Here is a 17,965-nt window from a genome sequence, read left to right as displayed (position 1 = left end):
ACATATAAGACTTTAAGAATGCACAAGCATCTACTTAAAATCTATTTAATTTATCATCCATGATATTATTTTGTACAATTCCAATGTATTTTGTTCATCTCCCTTAAATAAACAGGCAGTCTTAAAGTATGAAATATTCATATACAAACACATATAAATGTGTGTACTGTCTCAGTGGCTGATAGTACCCCACAGGCCTCAGTGTGAGCTTGAAGACATTTATAATGTTTAAGTAGTTTAATGTGCAGGTGCTGACGATAAACACATTTTGAATGAAAGCCGGGGAACTTTGGTAGCACAGAAACAAGTGGCTATTCTTTGTGACTATATGGATCACTCACAATACCATTATTTCACACAAAGGCACCAAATTAATACTCAAAAAAGCTGCAGCAATACACACAAATATAAACAGTACTTGGTGACAACTTTGCTTTTAGCCTTTAACCCTTCTTGACTACTTTTGATGTGGCCTCTATATTTTACCTTTAAAAACAGTTTATCTTGCCAATCTGTTATTTTCTCATTTTGACCAACTGTATCAGCACAATTTATCTAAATTCAGACAAAATTTAAAATACAAGTAGAAAGTGATATTTTGACTGTAAAAACCACACACATGTTTAACGAATCATCTTCATAACTTGAAATGCAAATAGAGATTGTACACTTTTAAAAATACGCACACGTTTTGCAAACAACAAAGTTATATGGTACTATTTACCAAAAAATGCAGCCAAGGCTCAGACGTTTTTCATATAATCATTTCAAACTATTTACAGAACAATCAGGTGTCAAACAATAGTTTGTGTCACTCTAACACATATGAGAACAGCACAGGGATAAACCTGCAGGTCTGACAGCAGGTGTGTCACTCAGCGTTTACACTGCAATCTGCCTTTGTTGGCTTTAAGGCAGCAACTGTGACGATCACTAGTAGAACTGACACACAAAACAAAACAACAGCTACACACTAAATACACAAGACAACAAACTAACTTGAGACCAAACACGGTAAACGTCACAAATCTCTCACGTATCAAAACTCTCTCTCTCTTTCGCTCACTCGCTCTCTCTTGCCGGTCACTCCTAAAACTTCCCCCTTTTGCTAAACAACCAAATGTCATGTTTCCATATCATTTTTGATTGGTCGACATGGTACATTTTCCCACCTATAGGGCTTTGGAGCGTGATGTCACGGGAGATGGGCCATGCCCCCTTCCGCCATGACAGTAGGCCAGCCAAAGGATACCATTTCAGCTATGGATCGTACGAGTTGTGTTGTCGGTTGCAACGTTAGATCACACGATCGTGAAGGCAAGAAGCTGGATAACGGGCTCTCTTTTCATCGTTTTCCGTCCTGGAGGCAACGTGAGGGATCCCATGTATCCGATATTACTAAACAAAGACGTCAGGCTTGGATTGCAGCGGTGAGACGAGCGGATATCGAGTTCTCTGCAATCCCCAGCTTTTTGTTGGTTTGCTCACGGCATTTTCTTTCCGGTGAGTTCTAAATTAATTCATATCACTCTTGAAAGGCTTTTAGTGTTATTTTCAACGTGCTGAGGTCATAGATAATGAGATAAAACATGCTAATGTGTGATGCTGCAGAACCACATCATGTCGACTGAGTAGCTTATGATTTGGCATTATTGCAGGCAAACCAGCATATGAAATGGATGTAACAAATCCAGACTGGGCACCAACACTGCACATGGGGCATGACGACATACCTGTATCAGACTCGGACCGGCACTCGAGGCGTACGCAACGGAAGCGAAAAAGAGCACCCATCGAGGTAAACAACCCCCCCCCCCTCTAAAAACATACTAAATTGCTATCACTGTACACTAATCCGCACATAACTTCCAGATGAATCACACACCTGTCATTGGAATATTGGTGTACATTTACCTTATGTCTAATTTTATCTTACAGGCTTTCGTTATGCAGCTGCAGAGTCTGAAGGTGTGCCCCGTGCAGAAGTGATTGATGAAGATCTGACAGAAGACCAACAGCAAAATCACAATGTCATGGAGGCAGTGGACAGCAGTTGTGTTGGACAAGTGGAGGTTGAGGTACCAGCTGCAAATGTGGATATACTGAAGAAATGTAAACCTTTTAAAATGATGACAGATTACAAACTCTCAGCTGTGTCTGTAATCAAACCTCTGTAACTTTGCTTCACTTCAGCAGCATCAGCTCATGTTCACATGTTGATTCATGGTTTGCTTCAGTTTTTGATGGACTGCAGAATATTTTGAAGGTTATCTGCTATAAGACTTCACGCCCCAAGGACCTCAACAGCTACAGGCCGGTGGCTCTGACATCCCACCTGATGAAGACCCTGGAGCGGTTGGTCCTTGCTCAGCTTCGGCGCCTAATAAGCTCATCACTGGACCCACTTCAGTTTGCCTACCAGCCTGGCATTGGAGCGGATGATGCCATCATTCACCTCCTACATCGTTCCCTCGCTCACCTGGAGACCGCTGGAAGCACTGTGAGAATCATGTTCTTTGATTTCTCCAGTGCCTTCAACACTATTCTTCCCTCGGTTCTGAAGGACAAGCTGGAGAACTCTGGAGTGGACCATCACCTCACTACCTGGATTTTGGACTACCTCACCGACCGACCACAGTATGTGAGGACTCAGGGCTGTGTGTCGGACAGGGTCGTCTGCAGTACGGGGGCCCCACAGGGAACGGTTCTGGCTCCGTTCCTCTTCACCATCTACACTGCAGACTTCTCCCACAATTCCACCCAGTGCTTCCTGCAGAAGTTCTCTGATGACTCTGCAATAGTCGGCCTCATCACTGATGGGGACGACAAGGAGTACAGAGGACTGACTCAAGACTTTGTGGACTGGTGCCAGCTGAACTACCTCCAGATCAACGCCAGTAAAACCAAGGAGCTGGTGGTAGACTTCCGCAGGCACAAGCATTCTCCACTGCAACCACTGAACATCCAGGGTATGGACATTGAGGCTGTGGACAGCTACAGGTACCTTGGTGTTCATCTGAACAACAGACTGGACTGGACTCATAACTCAGACGCCCTCTACAGGAAAGGGCAGAGCAGGTTGTACCTGCTGCGGAGACTCAGGTCATTTGGGGTGGAGGGCCCACTCCTGAAGACCTTCTATGACTCTGTGGTGGCTTCTGCTATCTTTTATGGCGTGGTCTGCTGGGGCGGCAGCATCTCTGCTGGGGACAGGAAGAGACTGAACAGGGTGATCCGAAGGGCCAGCTCTGTTCTAGGATGCCCTCTGGACCCAGTGGAGGTGGTGAGTGACAGGAGAATGGCGGCTAAGCTGTCATCCCTGTTGGACAACGTCTCCCACCCCATGCAGCAGACTGTGACAGCACTGAGCAGCTCCTTCAGTGGGAGACTGCGGCACCCACGGTGTGGGACGGAGAGATTTCGCAGGTCTTTCCTCCCCACTGCTGTCAGACTCCACAACAAAGACTTTAACTGAACAAACACACACATCCACACATGTGCAATAACACTAAGTGCAATAATCTTTTCTGGCATCGTTGTATTTTTACTCAGTTGTATATAGCATTCGTATTCTATTTTTATCTTATTGTATATTTTTATTCTATTTTATTCTACTGTATATAGTATATTATTTTATTCTATTCTGTACAGCTGTGTACTGTATTTATTCTTATTGTATTCTAATTTTTGCGTCATAACTTTTGCACTGTCCACTTCCTGCTGTGACAAAACAAATTTCCCACGTGTGGGACTAATAAAGGTTATCTTATCTTATCTTATCTTATCTTATAAAAAGCCAGAACAGGAAAATCTGCTTCATGTGTTTCTGTTTGATCCTCAGTGACTTTGACACAAAGGCCTCTGCTGTGATGATCACACCTCTGATCAAGTCTCACAGTGTCAGCTTTGTTTTTATACATATGGATATGTGCTGATAAATGATCAGAATTATAATATTTCCCACTGTCTGCTGTGTGCCGTGACCTTTGACCTGCTAAAGACAGTCAGCTGTGGATTATTCATTGTTGTGTCTGATACTTAGAACTGTGAGGAAGAACACTACACAGTTAATCAGGGTCCCCTCTCTCTGAATCAGGGAAGGTGGGCAGGCCGCGTGTGGGCCGCGGGCCATACGTTGAGTCTCACTGTTTGAAATGTGAACATTGTTCTGCTGCAGTCAATGGACTAAACCAGAGAAGAAGAAAACAGACTTTACCATGAAGATCCTCAGTGTGGATCAGTATAATATCAGCCTGATGTCTGCAGTTTAGTGTCAGCACAACTTTCACATCATATTCATCTCAGCACAACTAAAACATGCTGACTGACCTCAGAGTTTCAAGTCCACATCCTGGACTCTCCAGGAAACCACACAGATGCTTCACTCCTGAATCCTGCAGCTCGTTCCAGCTCAGGTCCAGCTGTCTCAGATGGGAGGGGTTGGACTTCAGTGCTGCTGCCAGATAATCACAGCTGATCTCTGACAAACCACAGTCCCTCAATCTGTATAAAGAATGAAAGATGTAAGTTTATTAGACAAAGTGTGAGCTTGAAATCATTCAGTGTTTCATCATCTGTTCAGAGCTGAAGAAGGTTCAGAATGTAGAAGTTTAGAAAATGGAAACTCCAAACAGCTGACAGAGTTCATACGCCTTTGTCAGGGTCAAATTCAAGCAAGACCATGTGAAAATTAAAACACATCATCCTAGGTGAACTTAAACACCTTTGTTCCCCTTTTGTTAAGACATAGAAAAGTACACCACACAAAAATACTGCAAAAGGAAACGGTCGCCTTATATACATAGTGTATAAACTCAAAATGCACATTTCACTTCAAATTAAGATTAAGGCTTTGAACAGATCACATAGTTCAGTTCAACATATAAGACTTTAAGAATGCACAAGCATCTACTTAAAATCTATTTAATTTATCATCCATGATATTATTTTGTACAATTCCAATGTATTTTGTTCATCTCCCTTAAATAAACAGGCAGTCTTAAAGTATGAAATATTCATATACAAACACATATAAATGTGTGTACTGTCTCAGTGGCTGATAGTACCCCACAGGCCTCAGTGTGAGCTTGAAGACATTTATAATGTTTAAGTAGTTTAATGTGCAGGTGCTGACGATAAACACATTTTGAATGAAAGCCGGGGAACTTTGGTAGCACAGAAACAAGTGGCTATTCTTTGTGACTATATGGATCACTCACAATACCATTATTTCACACAAAGGCACCAAATTAATACTCAAAAAAGCTGCAGCAATACACACAAATATAAACAGTACTTGGTGACTGTTAAGTCTAATTGTTGAATGTTGCCATTGTGTTTCTTAAATTTGTACAGTCTTAGTTCAAGCAGTAGGATCAAAGCCATTCCTTTGATCCTGGCCACCTCTCCAACCACTCTGTGCTGGGGGAGGTTTTATTGTAGATACATCCTATCTGGAAGATCTGTTTCTTTTGATGTAAACTTCCTGGGTTTACGACCCTTTGGTCAGCAGGAGGTCTGACACACACACACACACACACACACACACACACACACACACACACACACACTCTTACAGAAGTTCACACATATACATAAAATGCTTTGTCTTAGAACAAAGGGGGCGTGGCTTTGTTCTGACGTGTTTTGTGTGAACTGTCTCCCAATAAAAGGTAGCAGGAGGAGGTCAGATCTGTGGTCATTTTCGTGGTGGACACAGACGAGGCCTCCCTTGCGCAAATAATCGATCGATCGACTGTCTTGTTTTCTTCATGATGAATAAGTCTCTAGAATTAGCGGGGCTTGTGGAAACACAGACCCAACAGTGACAACTTTGCTTTTAGCCTTTAACCCTTCTTGACTACTTTTGATGTGGCCTCTATATTTTACCTTTAAAAACAGTTTATCTTGCCAATCTGTTATTTTCTCATTTTGACCAACTGTATCAGCACAATTTATCTAAATTCAGACAAAATTTAAAATACAAGTAGAAAGTGATATTTTGACTGTAAAAACCACACACATGTTTAACGAATCATCTTCATAACTTGAAATGCAAATAGAGATTGTACACTTTTAAAAATACGCACACGTTTTGCAAACAACAAAGTTATATGGTACTATTTACCAAAAAATGCAGCCAAGGCTCAGACGTTTTTCATATAATCATTTCAAACTATTTACAGAACAATCAGGTGTCAAACAATAGTTTGTGTCACTCTAACACATATGAGAACAGCACAGGGATAAACCTGCAGGTCTGACAGCAGGTGTGTCACTCAGCGTTTACACTGCAATCTGCCTTTGTTGGCTTTAAGGCAGCAACTGTGACGATCACTAGTAGAACTGACACACAAAACAAAACAACAGCTACACACTAAATACACAAGACAACAAACTAACTTGAGACCAAACACGGTAAACGTCACAAATCTCTCACGTATCAAAACTCTCTCTCTCTTTCGCTCACTCGCTCTCTCTTGCCGGTCACTCCTAAAACTTCCCCCTTTTGCTAAACAACCAAATGTCATGTTTCCATATCATTTTTGATTGGTCGACATGGTACATTTTCCCACCTATAGGGCTTTGGAGCGTGATGTCACGGGAGATGGGCCACGCCCCCTTCCGCCATGACAGTAGGCCAGCCAAAGGATACCATTTCAGCTATGGATCGTACGTGTTGTGTTGTCGGTTGCAACGTTAGATCACACGATCGTGAAGGCAAGAAGCTGGATAACGGGCTCTCTTTTCATCGTTTTCCGTCCTGGAGGCAACGTGAGGGATCCCATGTATCCGATATTACTAAACAAAGACGTCAGGCTTGGATTGCAGCGGTGAGACGAGCGGATATCGAGTTCTCTGCAATCCCCAGCTTTTTGTTGGTTTACTCACGGCATTTTCTTTCCGGTGAGTTCTAAATTAATTCATATCACTCTTGAAAGGCTTTTAGTGTTATTTTCAACGTGCTGAGGTCATAGATAATGAGATAAAACATGCTAATGTGTGATGCTGCAGAACCACATCATGTCGACTGAGTAGCTTATGATTTGGCATTATTGCAGGCAAACCAGCATATGAAATGGATGTAACAAATCCAGACTGGGCACCAACACTGCACATGGGGCATGACGACATACCTGTATCAGACTCGGACCAGCACTCAAGGCGTACGCAACGGAAGCGAAAAAGAGCACCCATCGGAGGTAAACAACCCCCCCCCCTCTAAAAACATACTAAATTGCTATCACTGTACACTAATCCGCACATAACTTCCAGATGAATCACACACCTGTCATTGGAATATTGGTGTACATTTACCTTATGTCTAATTTTATCTTACAGGCTTTCGTTATGCAGCTGCAGAGTCTGAAGGTGTGCCCCGTGCAGAAGTGATTGATGAAGATCTGACAGAAGACCAACAGCAAAATCACAATGTCATGGAGGCAGTGGACAGCAGTTGTGTTGGACAAGTGGAGGTTGAGGTACCAGCTGCAAATGTGGATATACTGAAGAAATGTAAACCTTTTAAAATGATGACAGATTACAAACTCTCAGCTGTGTCTGTAATCAAACCTCTGTAACTTTGCTTCACTTCAGCAGCATCAGCTCATGTTCACATGTTGATTCATGGTTTGCTTCAGTTTTTGATGGACTGCAGAATATTTTGAAGGTTATCTGCTATAAAAAGCCAGAACAGGAAAATCTGCTTCATGTGTTTCTGTTTGATCCTCAGTGACTTTGACACAAAGGCCTCTGCTGTGATGATCACACCTCTGATCAAGTCTCACAGTGTCAGCTTTGTTTTTATACATATGGATATGTGCTGATAAATGATCAGAGTTATAATATTTCCCACTGTCTGCTGTGTGCCGTGACCTTTGACCTGCTAAAGACAGTCAGCTGTGGATTATTCATTGTTGTGTCTGATACTTAGAACTGTGAGGAAGAACACTACACAGTTAATCAGGGTCCCCTCTCTCTGAATCAGGAAAGGTGGGCAGGCCCCGTGTGGGCCGCAGGCCATACGTTGAGTCTCACTGTTTGAAATGTGAACATTGTTCTGCTGCAGTCAATGGACTAAACCAGAGAAGAAGAAAACAGACTTTACCATGAAGATCCTCAGTGTGGATCAGTATAATATCAGCCTGATGTCTGCAGTTTAGTGTCAGCACAACTTTCACATCATATTCATCTCAGCACAACTAAAACATGCTGACTGACCTCAGAGTTTCAAGTCCACATCCTGGACTCTCCAGGAAACCACACAGATGCTTCACTCCTGAATCCTGCAGCTTGTTGTTGGAGCTCAGGTCCAGCTCTCTCAGATGGGAGGGGTTGGACTTCAGTGCTGCTGCCAGATAATCACAGCTGATCTCTGACAAACCACAGCCCCACAATCTGTATAAAGAATGAAAGATGTAAGTTTATTAGACAAAGTGTGAGCTTGAAATCATTCAGTGTTTCATCATCTGTTCAGAGCTGAAGAAGGTTCAGAATGTAGAAGTTTAGAAAATGGAAACTCCAAACAGCTGAAGCCAACAGGAAGCAGCTTCAAACAAACACAACAAGAGAAAAAACTCTGAATGTTTCACATTAAAGTCGTACATTTCTCATAAAAACAGGACAAAGACTTGAAAAAGTCGTGTTTTTCCTTCCAGGAACCACAAGGCTTCACTTTTAAAGGTGAAGTGTGAAAGAAATGGACATATTTGAAGTCCAACACCTTTTTCCAGTCACATTATTAAAGCAGACAAACTACAAGCTCATTTTCATTCCAACAAGTCATCTTCTGACCTGGACTAACAACACTGGTCTCTATGTGCAGCTGGCTGTGAGACCAGTGCTCAGGGAGCGTCTACAAAGTGCAACACTGAAAGAACATCACACACTAGCTGTGTCCCAAAACGTCGGCTGCATCCTTCGGAGGACCCGGTATTCGCGGTCTACGTGGGCCGGGTCCTTCAAAGACCGAAAAGGCTGGAAGTGCGAGGCTGTGAAATGGGATGGTCTAGCCTTCAGATTTGCGTCACCGCTGTCTTTGTGGAGTTTAATAAACTCGGCCGTCTGCTCCTTGCTATCTAAAATATAACAGGACACTGGCGTAAATTCTCGACCGTCTCACACTTCTGTTTAATCAGTTTCCTGTTTAACGTTTATTCAGCTGTGTGAAAATCCCGGAGGAACTTTGATCTCAGCCAAACCGATTTACTCCGGAACAAATAAAACACAGAAAAAAGGCAAACAATTACATTTTTAAGTTATCCGGGTGACTTATATATCATGTTTAACCTGAGTAGCGAAAGAGCGGGGTCTGAAAACGATGAAGCCGGGCGTCCGCTGCTCTCGCCGGCTGGAGTGACCATTGAACCCCCCGGCTTGCTAGCGAGCGGGTGGGTAACAGACGTCTCCGAAAACGTCGGCACACTTTTGCAAATATGCGATGTCTTGATAAACCGAGCAGATATTTGAAGTTTACACAGCTACTTTCTCGCCTGAAAATATGTTAAAAGTTTATTTTGTGACCCAGAAAGATTAATAAGAGTAATTTGAAAACTTAGTAGCTGCCGCCATTGTTGGCAGCTGAAATTTGGCTGGGCCGCGCTATGAATTCTGGGATATGGTGGGCCACGAAGGACACACCCGACGAATCCTTCAAATTCGGGGAAATGAAGGACGCATTTGTCGGGCACATTTGAAGGAGTCGACAAATACGGACAGCCTTCATCGCCTGGCTGTGACGTAATCGGCCTTCAAATGCAGCCTCTGGAGGATGCAGCCGACGTTTTGGGACACAGCTACTAATTTGCTTCCATCATCCAACCTGAAGAGGAAACAGAGACGCCTCCCCTTCAAAGTAAAAGCTGCTCCTTTTGGACACAGTATCAAAGAAAGTCTACAGTATAACATAGAAAAGACAGAACAAAGTTTTGGTTGTTTTTAAATTGTGCAGAAATGAAACTACACTAAGCTCAATTATGTGACAGACATTTCATCCCATGTCAGTTTGGCCTCATCCTGGGCCGGATTATCCAGCACACACTCTGACCACAGGTCCATGTTGAGCAGGATGAGCTGCTGGCTAATCTGGAGGCTGTAGCAGCAGCTCACAGTCACAGTGGGTTTCCACTCATGAAAAAGCTCTGGCTGCTTCATTTCTCATCTCATATCAGAGACTTTAATGCTTCACTGAAGCTGTACTGTGATGCTTCCATATTCCAGTGAGGCCTCCATAATGATTTCAGCTGTTCTGTACACACACTGTGTGCCCTGTATGGCTCAAAGTCTCTGCAGCCTGTTTTTATCTGCTATCATCAGATCTTCATCATCCTCATTCACATCCCTCACACACTCTACAGCCTCATCAGCACTGACTTCATCTTCACTGACTGATGGAGCACAACATGAACCTGTGGAGGCTGAAACACTGTCCTGTCAAACATCTCCCCGTCACCACTCCACTTCTGTCAGCCTTTAAATGAACCCTGCTCAAGTCTGTCACTTCTGTTTGGAGCCAAAAGAGGTTAAAGATTACGCCACTACATTCTTGTCTAGAAAATATTAAAGTGTATTTGGTGACACACAAAAAAGGGTAAAAGTATAGTTTGGGTCCACACATGTCCAAACCCTGGTGTGTAGGCCTACTTAGTATTGAGAAAAGCCCACTAAAAGAACGCCCACCAGACCAAAGCAATGGTGTTGACTTGATCAGCATTAACCCCGCCCCCTGACTTTGATGGGTGAAGCTGACAAATAAAATGTATTTATGAACAGCGATGCAGGGCCAGGAGTAGCAACGTGAATTAAATAAATACATCATTAAATAATTCATTAAATGTGTCAGTAAAATAATTAAAATAGAAAACAAACCAACAAAATATGTAATTAACTAATTTGAATTGTACATAAATACTTAATGAATTATTTTAAATGAAATTAACCGATAATTCATTGTGATTTTGTTTTGTGTTTTGATGAGCTAATAATCAGCTCTCTTTTTCTCATTGTTGTTCTAAGCCGCTTATCCAAAGGTAAGGCACTACCTGTTGAATTATTTCCAAAGTGTGCCAAATTGGACATTACAAATTAAAGTCTACTCACTGAAATTACTGGGGAATGTCTGCTTTGATTTTGATGAGAATCTCATGACAGTACTGAGGATTTAATGCAGTTGGACTGCTAAAAATGATTGAATGCGGTTGGACCGCTAAAGGATTTAATACGGTTGGACCGTGGAAAGCAGTTGGACTGCTGAGTGATTTTAGTATATTAGGGAATTTGGTTATTGTTTGGGGTGGAGCCCGTATTGGTTATAAGGTTGGACCTGCTTCAGTCTTACACTTTTTTGGCTGTTTTACTGTTGTTCCAAAGTATTATAAATTATTCAAGAACGTTTGTAAATGTCACTGTTTCCATTGGACCTGAGTGACGTACAAAGACAGAGAGGGAGAGAAAGGAGAGAGAGGATGGAGACAGCAAAGAGAGAGCAAACACAAACAGGTGAGAGTGGACAGGTGACCAAGGTCAGCAACCAATCAGAGAGCTTCTGTTTGACCCACAGTCACTGATGATGACTGCACATAACCAAGCAGTGTGTTACTCTGATATCAAATATGGATCCTGCTCTTATAATAATGATCATCAGATGATATTATTGTGTTATTTTGTAGCTGAATACGATGTTTGTGTGATTATCAGTGAAAGAAGCAGTGAGGAGGATGGAGAGAGAGAGAGGACAGAGGGTGAAGTTAGAAACACTAAAAGGATTTTTCATGGATTTCATGGATGATTTGAGTGATTTCCAGCAGGACACTTAAACATGTCAGTGGACGTCCTAAAGAACATATTCACTGATATGAAACGTGTCATTGAACAGGATTAATATCAGTGGAAACATGGTGGAAACAGCTGTGACTGCATGGATGTGACACACTTCAAATCTGTTCTCCACTCCTGGATTTGGGATCCATGGAGCTGCTGCTGAGTCTGTACAATAAAGGAATGGTGTGGAAGGTTGCAGCGTACGGACACAAACACTGTGGTTACAATCTGATTTTATTTTCAACATTAAACTACTAACCTACACTGATCAATGATGTTAATGATCACATCTGGACTCACCCAGCCTTTCTGCAGTTCCTCACAGCTGGAATCAGTCTCTGTCGTCCCCGCTCTGATGTGTTGTACTTCTGCAGGTCAAACTCATCCAGAACCTCCTCTGACATCTGCAGCATGAAGGCCAGAGCTGAGCACTGGATCTCAGAGAGTTCCTTCTTTGATCTGTTCTCTGACTTCAGGAACTCTTGGATCTCCTGAAATAATGAGAGGTGGTTCATCTCCATCAGACAGTGGAAGATGTTGATGCTTCTGTCAGGAGAGATTCCATCACTGTTCATCTCCTTCAGGTTGTTGATGACTCTCTGGATGGTTCCTGGACTGATCTCTGTCTGACCCAGCAGACCTACTAAGAGTCTCTGGTTGGACTCCAGACAGAGGCCATGAAGGAAGCGAACAAATAGGTCCAGGTGGCCATTTTTACTCTGGAGGGATTTCTCCATGGCTCTGCTCAGAAATACATCAAGTGATTGGAGATCTTTGTTATCAAAAACACTGGAAATCATCTTGATTAAAGATTTTGGTTTAAGGAAGTTCTTCAGCACCTTTGTCTTCCTGTTGGTGTGACATTGGAACATGTAGACTGCAGCCAGAAACTCCTGAATGCTCAGATGAACAAAGCAGTAGACTGGTTTCTGGAAGATCACACACTCTCTTTTGAAGATCTCTGTACAAACTCCTGAGTACACCGAGGCCTCTGTCACATCCAGACCACACTGCTCCAGGTCTTCTTGGTAGAACATGATGTTTCCTTTCTCCAGATGTTCAAACGCCAGCCTCCCCAGCTTCAGAAGAACTTCCCTGTCAGCCTCCGTCAGCTCCTGTGGACTCGTCTCATGTCCCTCGTGGTACTTGTTCTTCTTCCTCTTTGTCTGAACCAGCAGGAAGTGTGAGTACATGTCAGTCAGGGTCTTGGGCAGCTCTCCTCTCTGCTCTGTAGTCAACATGTGCTCCAGAACTGTAGCAGTGATCCAGCAGAAGACTGGGATACTACACATGATGTGGAGGCTCCTGGATGTCTTCATGTGGGAGATGATTCTGCTGGACAGCTCTTCATCACTGAATCTCCTCCTGAAGTACTCCTCCTTCTGGGCGTCAGTGAAGCCTCGTACTTCTGTTAGCCTGTCAACACATGTAGGAGGGATCTGATTGGCCGCTGCGGGTCGGGAAGTTATCCAGACGAGAGCCGAGGGAAGCAGATTCCCCTGGATGAGGTTTGTCAGCAGCTGGCTGACTGATGACTTCTGTGTGACATCAGACAGCAGCTTCCTGTTGGTGAAATCCAATGAAAGTCTGCTTTCATCCAGGCCGTCAAAGATGAACAAAAGCTGAGAGACAGCCAGCTTCTCTGCTGTGACCTTCTGTAATGTTGGATGGAAAACATGGAGCAGCTCCAGAAGACTGTACTGCTCATCTCTGATCAGGTTCAGCTCCCTGAATGAAAGCAGAACCACCACACTGACATGTTGGTTCTCCAAGCCCTCTGCCCAGTCCAGAGTGAACTTCTGCACTGAGAAGGTTTTTCCAACACCAGCCACGCCGTTGGTCAGAACCACTCTGATGGGTCTCTGTTGGTCAGGTAAGGCTTTAAAGATGTCCTGGCACCTGATTGGAGCGTCATGGAGGGCGTCCATCTTGGAAGCTGTCTCCAGCTGCCTCACCTCATGTTGGGTATGAACCTCTTCACTCTGTCCCTCTGTGATGTAGAGCTCAGTGTAGATCCTGTTGAGGAGGGTTCTACTTCCTGTTTCATCACTTCCTTCAGTCACACGTTCACATCTCCTCCTCAGACTGATCTTATGTTCATCTAAAACCTCCTGCAGACCAACATCTGCTGAAAGAAAGAAAAACAATGAGACTAAAGAGAAAGAAAACTCTTCAATGTCTGAACAACACAAGAAGTTCAGTTTTCAGAAATGAGTCCATCAGCAGACAGATGTTCAGTCTTACTTTGTACACAGCTGCTCTGACTGGCTGTCTGCAGTCCAGCTCTGCTTCTGGATCTTTCTCCACACTGTGCAGAAGCTCTGATGGTGACACAGAAAAGTCACAGTGGAGATACTTCTGTCCACCTTTGATTAGACTCATTATAAAAAGGAAAACAAAGTTTGAACACAGTCATGTTTCCAGTTCACTGACTTACATTTATTCCATGGACACTCACTCTAACCTGAACCACAGCTACAACCCAACATTGTTGAGGCCTCATCTCCTCCTTTCCTGACTGTAGAGGTTAAATATGCAACAACCAACAAATAAAAGAATTTGGTTCATTTCAAAGAAATTCACACGGTGACCAAGTAAAGTAACCGTAGTAAAGGAGACAACATCCCGTTGATGGTGGGATTATTTGAAAGATTTGCTTTAGTCACGTCACCAAATGCAGTTGAACCACCCGTGGATCCATGTTTGACCATTCTACCACTCTGAGCTCTGCTTTTGAATCATTTTATTATTATCATCATTCATTTATTCATTCTTTGGAGGGGGGCTATTTCCTAATGCCGCCCTAATAAGCTGATGTTCAAGGGGAAATATAACAGAAACTCTTTCAGTGTTATTCATTAATAAATTAACAGATAAACTGTGAAGAAGAAAAAACTGAGATTTAAAGGAGAGAGTGAGAAACTTGATCATCCATCCTCATAATACATGTTTATCAGTATCTGCTGTGACCATACTGCAGTAATAACTACAAGTCTACATTTCTGTGACTGTTGATCAATCACAGCAGGAATCTGAGCTCATCTCTGCACACAGAGCAGCTTCAGCTCTGGGATAAACTGCTCGCTTCACGTCCTTCTCAGCTCACAGACACTCATCCTGATATTTTCCTTTAACATTTGATGGTATAATTCATCTGAGTTTACACTTTATCTGCATAAATACAGAAAAACAGACCCAAACACCATAAACCATCAGTTTCACCATGTAGAATATATTGTTGTTTCCTTGCTTTTAATTCAGAGAAAAACTCTGATTTGGATTTTCTCTTTGCCACAGCCCATCCCAGCAGCAGCTGAAGCAGCTGACTGTCACAACACTGAATAACACTTTAGGAGGAATTTCAGAGGTCAGTAAAGCTCCAGTTTCAACATCAGTTAATTAATCATAGTTCATCATAAATGTTAACCTGGCTGGCACACATGTTAATGTTAGCCATTTAAATATTAGCAGTTAGCTGAGGCCACAAGAAGAAGAGGCCCTAGAAGAACAATGGATGATAAGATTCGATTTTCAAGACTAGGCAGAGACGTGTTTTCCTTTACTGTCTCTTACAGAGGAGGGAGCAGATACCAGACGAGGTCACGGAGGTACGGGGAGGATTCGCAGCAGACAGCAAGACTGCCACGTCCATGCGAGAGAGCGATGGCTACGATAATCTCTGTTTTTGTCTCCCTATATAATGTTGTACAGCCCATGTGAGGGTTAACACAAACATCAGTCCTTCTACTTCAGTATGTTTGACACTTTGTTTAATCATCATTTTTAATGATCAAATATAATAATTTTTGTTATTTGTGGAGTTTAAATGTCCTTGACAGAGACAGATGATGATCATTATCCTGCACTGTGGTCTCAGGTTTGGTCGAGCTAGCACAAAGAATGGCTATGTTGAACTTCCTCCTGGGATCTACACTAAGAAGTGAGTCCAACATTAGCAGGGTCTCTTTCCTTTATCTGGATTCACTTTAGCATTCACAGTCACGTGAAGCTTGTTATTAACTCGATAAGTCAACCCAGGGTTTCAGCTGAGCGCTCACATGAAACACATGGTGTTGGCAGCATCTGATCAATCATATTCATGGAGACGTGTATCAGCAACAGAGCAGCTGAGTTTGCAGAAGGAAGTCAAACTAAACCACAGGAACAATATGAGGAGATTACACACATAATAAAATACTAGCAGTAACACAGCTGCTGCAGACAAATCAGTCGTGTGATCGTGTGTGAGAGGAGAAGGACTGTAAAGGAGTTTGGTGTTAAAAGCTCTGTATGAATGTGGGAGACTTTGAAGGGCTTTAAAAAGGCCAATATAAAATAAAAGGCAGCAAAATTGCTGAGTGTGAAAGTCACCAGACTTATCAGACCTCTGTGATTAAGACCTGTAAGAACACCTGTTTGTACTTGTTGGCATTATATCAAACACACACGTATATTAAGCCTTGTGGACAGTCATAGCCTGCTGCTAGCATGAATGCTAAATGTACTGCGGTGGATGATCAGCTGAAAAACTTGTGGTCAGTTTGACTGTTTGCTGTATTTAAAGTGTTTTTCTCAGTTCATCTGTATTCAAAGTGCATTCGGGGCTTTAGCTGACAGCTCTTTGTGCTAACAAACTAAACTCTCTTAGTTTAAGCCAGCAGACTTTACCAAACACAAAGCCTGCTGCTGCCTCCATGGGTTAGCTTGTGTGACTGGTGTTTGCACCAATGAAATCTAAATCACACTAATGTGTCCTCCGAGGTGTTTGGTGGGAGCACTGAGTGAAACATAAGAGCTCTGGTAAAATAACAAACAGGGCTGTGAGAGCAACTGAAGTGATAAAAATACTGTTTAAAGATAAAAAACACTTTGATGTTCTCTCGTCACCTAACAAAGTCCAAACCCTGTGAACTATTTTAGCTTTAATAATTGTGGATTCAGGTATCCTGAACCCATCTTTGGACATTTGTAATGAAATATTTTAAAACTCCACCAGAGACTCCTGATGTGGCTGTTTGGAGAAGGAAAAGAGGGACAAAGTGGAGCGTTGAGCTGAGGCTTCATTCACTGCAAACCTACAGTTATGTTTCCTTATTTCTGCTGTTTGCATGTTCACAGCTGAAATAAAGCTGCCTCTTTGACTTCATCCTGTTGTGTTTGGGTCCAATCCTGCCTGCCACACAGCGCTACAGGACAAAGTCTAATATTTTTATCTTTTTAATGAATCTTTGGTCATATTTATCCAGGAAAACACAAACATGTAAAGGACTCATCACAGTTCTCTGACCTCGTTGGTCCAGGTTCACCACTGAAGTGTGGAGGGTGACCTTTGGACCAGTCACTCCTCACAGACGGACAGCTGGATCCTGCAGACTGTGACCTCTGACCTCTGCAGACACAAACATGTTTTATTCAATGATCAATTCTCTGATAAAGTGATTGAAGCAGCTGTGATCACACAGACTGCAGATAATGCAGCTGTTTCCTGTCAGTAACAGTCCTCTTAGATTAGAGTTCAGCTTTTTACAGGAAAACAAATGTCCCTGAATGCAACAGTGAGACACAGTCTGCCTGTGTGGCTGTGATAGCTGCCGTTAGGAGCGCTCATGTGTTTGCAGTTAGACGAGGAGATGTTACCATCATGGACACGTTAACAAATCCTGCAGCATCACGTGGCACAAACACTTTGTGTTCCTGTCATCTGCAAGCAACAGGAAGTTCATTAATAAAGGCGGGATGGAGACGCGACTGTGATGGTTCTCCTTCATCCAGCTGTTACACACATCTGGGCTCACAGGACGAGCCTTTGTCTAATACAGCAGCTGCTCTCTGAACACTTTTCTGAAGAGGAGCTGCACAAACCTTTGTTTGCTTTCTAGAGCAGCGTATCAAAGTCAAACTACCCACTGCTAGCAGCTGTTTCTATCATAGTTTAGGATCCAGATGTGTGAGGTCTAAATTTACACCTCTGATTAAAATACATAGTTAAAAACAGCCAATTGAGTCCAAATGTGTCTTAAACCAGATAAACTGACAGTTACAGCTGAGCCTGTGTGTCCTTGGAGACACTGCTCTGCTACAGAGATGCATTTTAGAAACCAGGAAACATCAAAATCATTTAAATCAGAGAGTTCTTGTTACTAACAGC

The 17,965-nt window shown here is 42.8% G+C and overlaps 1 protein-coding gene across 1 annotated transcript; it reads right to left on the bottom strand.

The window, feature by feature from the left end:
- Positions 1 to 12,113: 12,113 nt before the first annotated feature.
- Positions 12,114 to 14,107, bottom strand: LOC146676591 (protein NLRC3-like). The gene is made up of 2 exons (XM_085401213.1): positions 14,062 to 14,107; positions 12,114 to 13,945 (listed from the first exon to the last, which is right to left on the bottom strand). Exon 2 carries the CDS (start codon positions 13,743 to 13,745, stop codon positions 12,114 to 12,116), a length of 1,632 nt encoding a protein of 543 aa, XP_085257339.1. The 5' UTR covers positions 13,746 to 13,945; positions 14,062 to 14,107.
- Positions 14,108 to 17,965: the final 3,858 nt, after the last annotated feature.

This window comes from Rhamphochromis longiceps, linkage group LG3, assembly GCF_057381845.1.
Source record: "Rhamphochromis longiceps isolate RC_006_pf linkage group LG3, R_longiceps_female_GT1.1, whole genome shotgun sequence".
In the NCBI taxonomy this organism is placed as follows: Eukaryota; Metazoa; Chordata; class Actinopteri; order Cichliformes; family Cichlidae; genus Rhamphochromis; species Rhamphochromis longiceps.
This window is presented reverse-complemented; position numbering and strand designations above follow the sequence as displayed.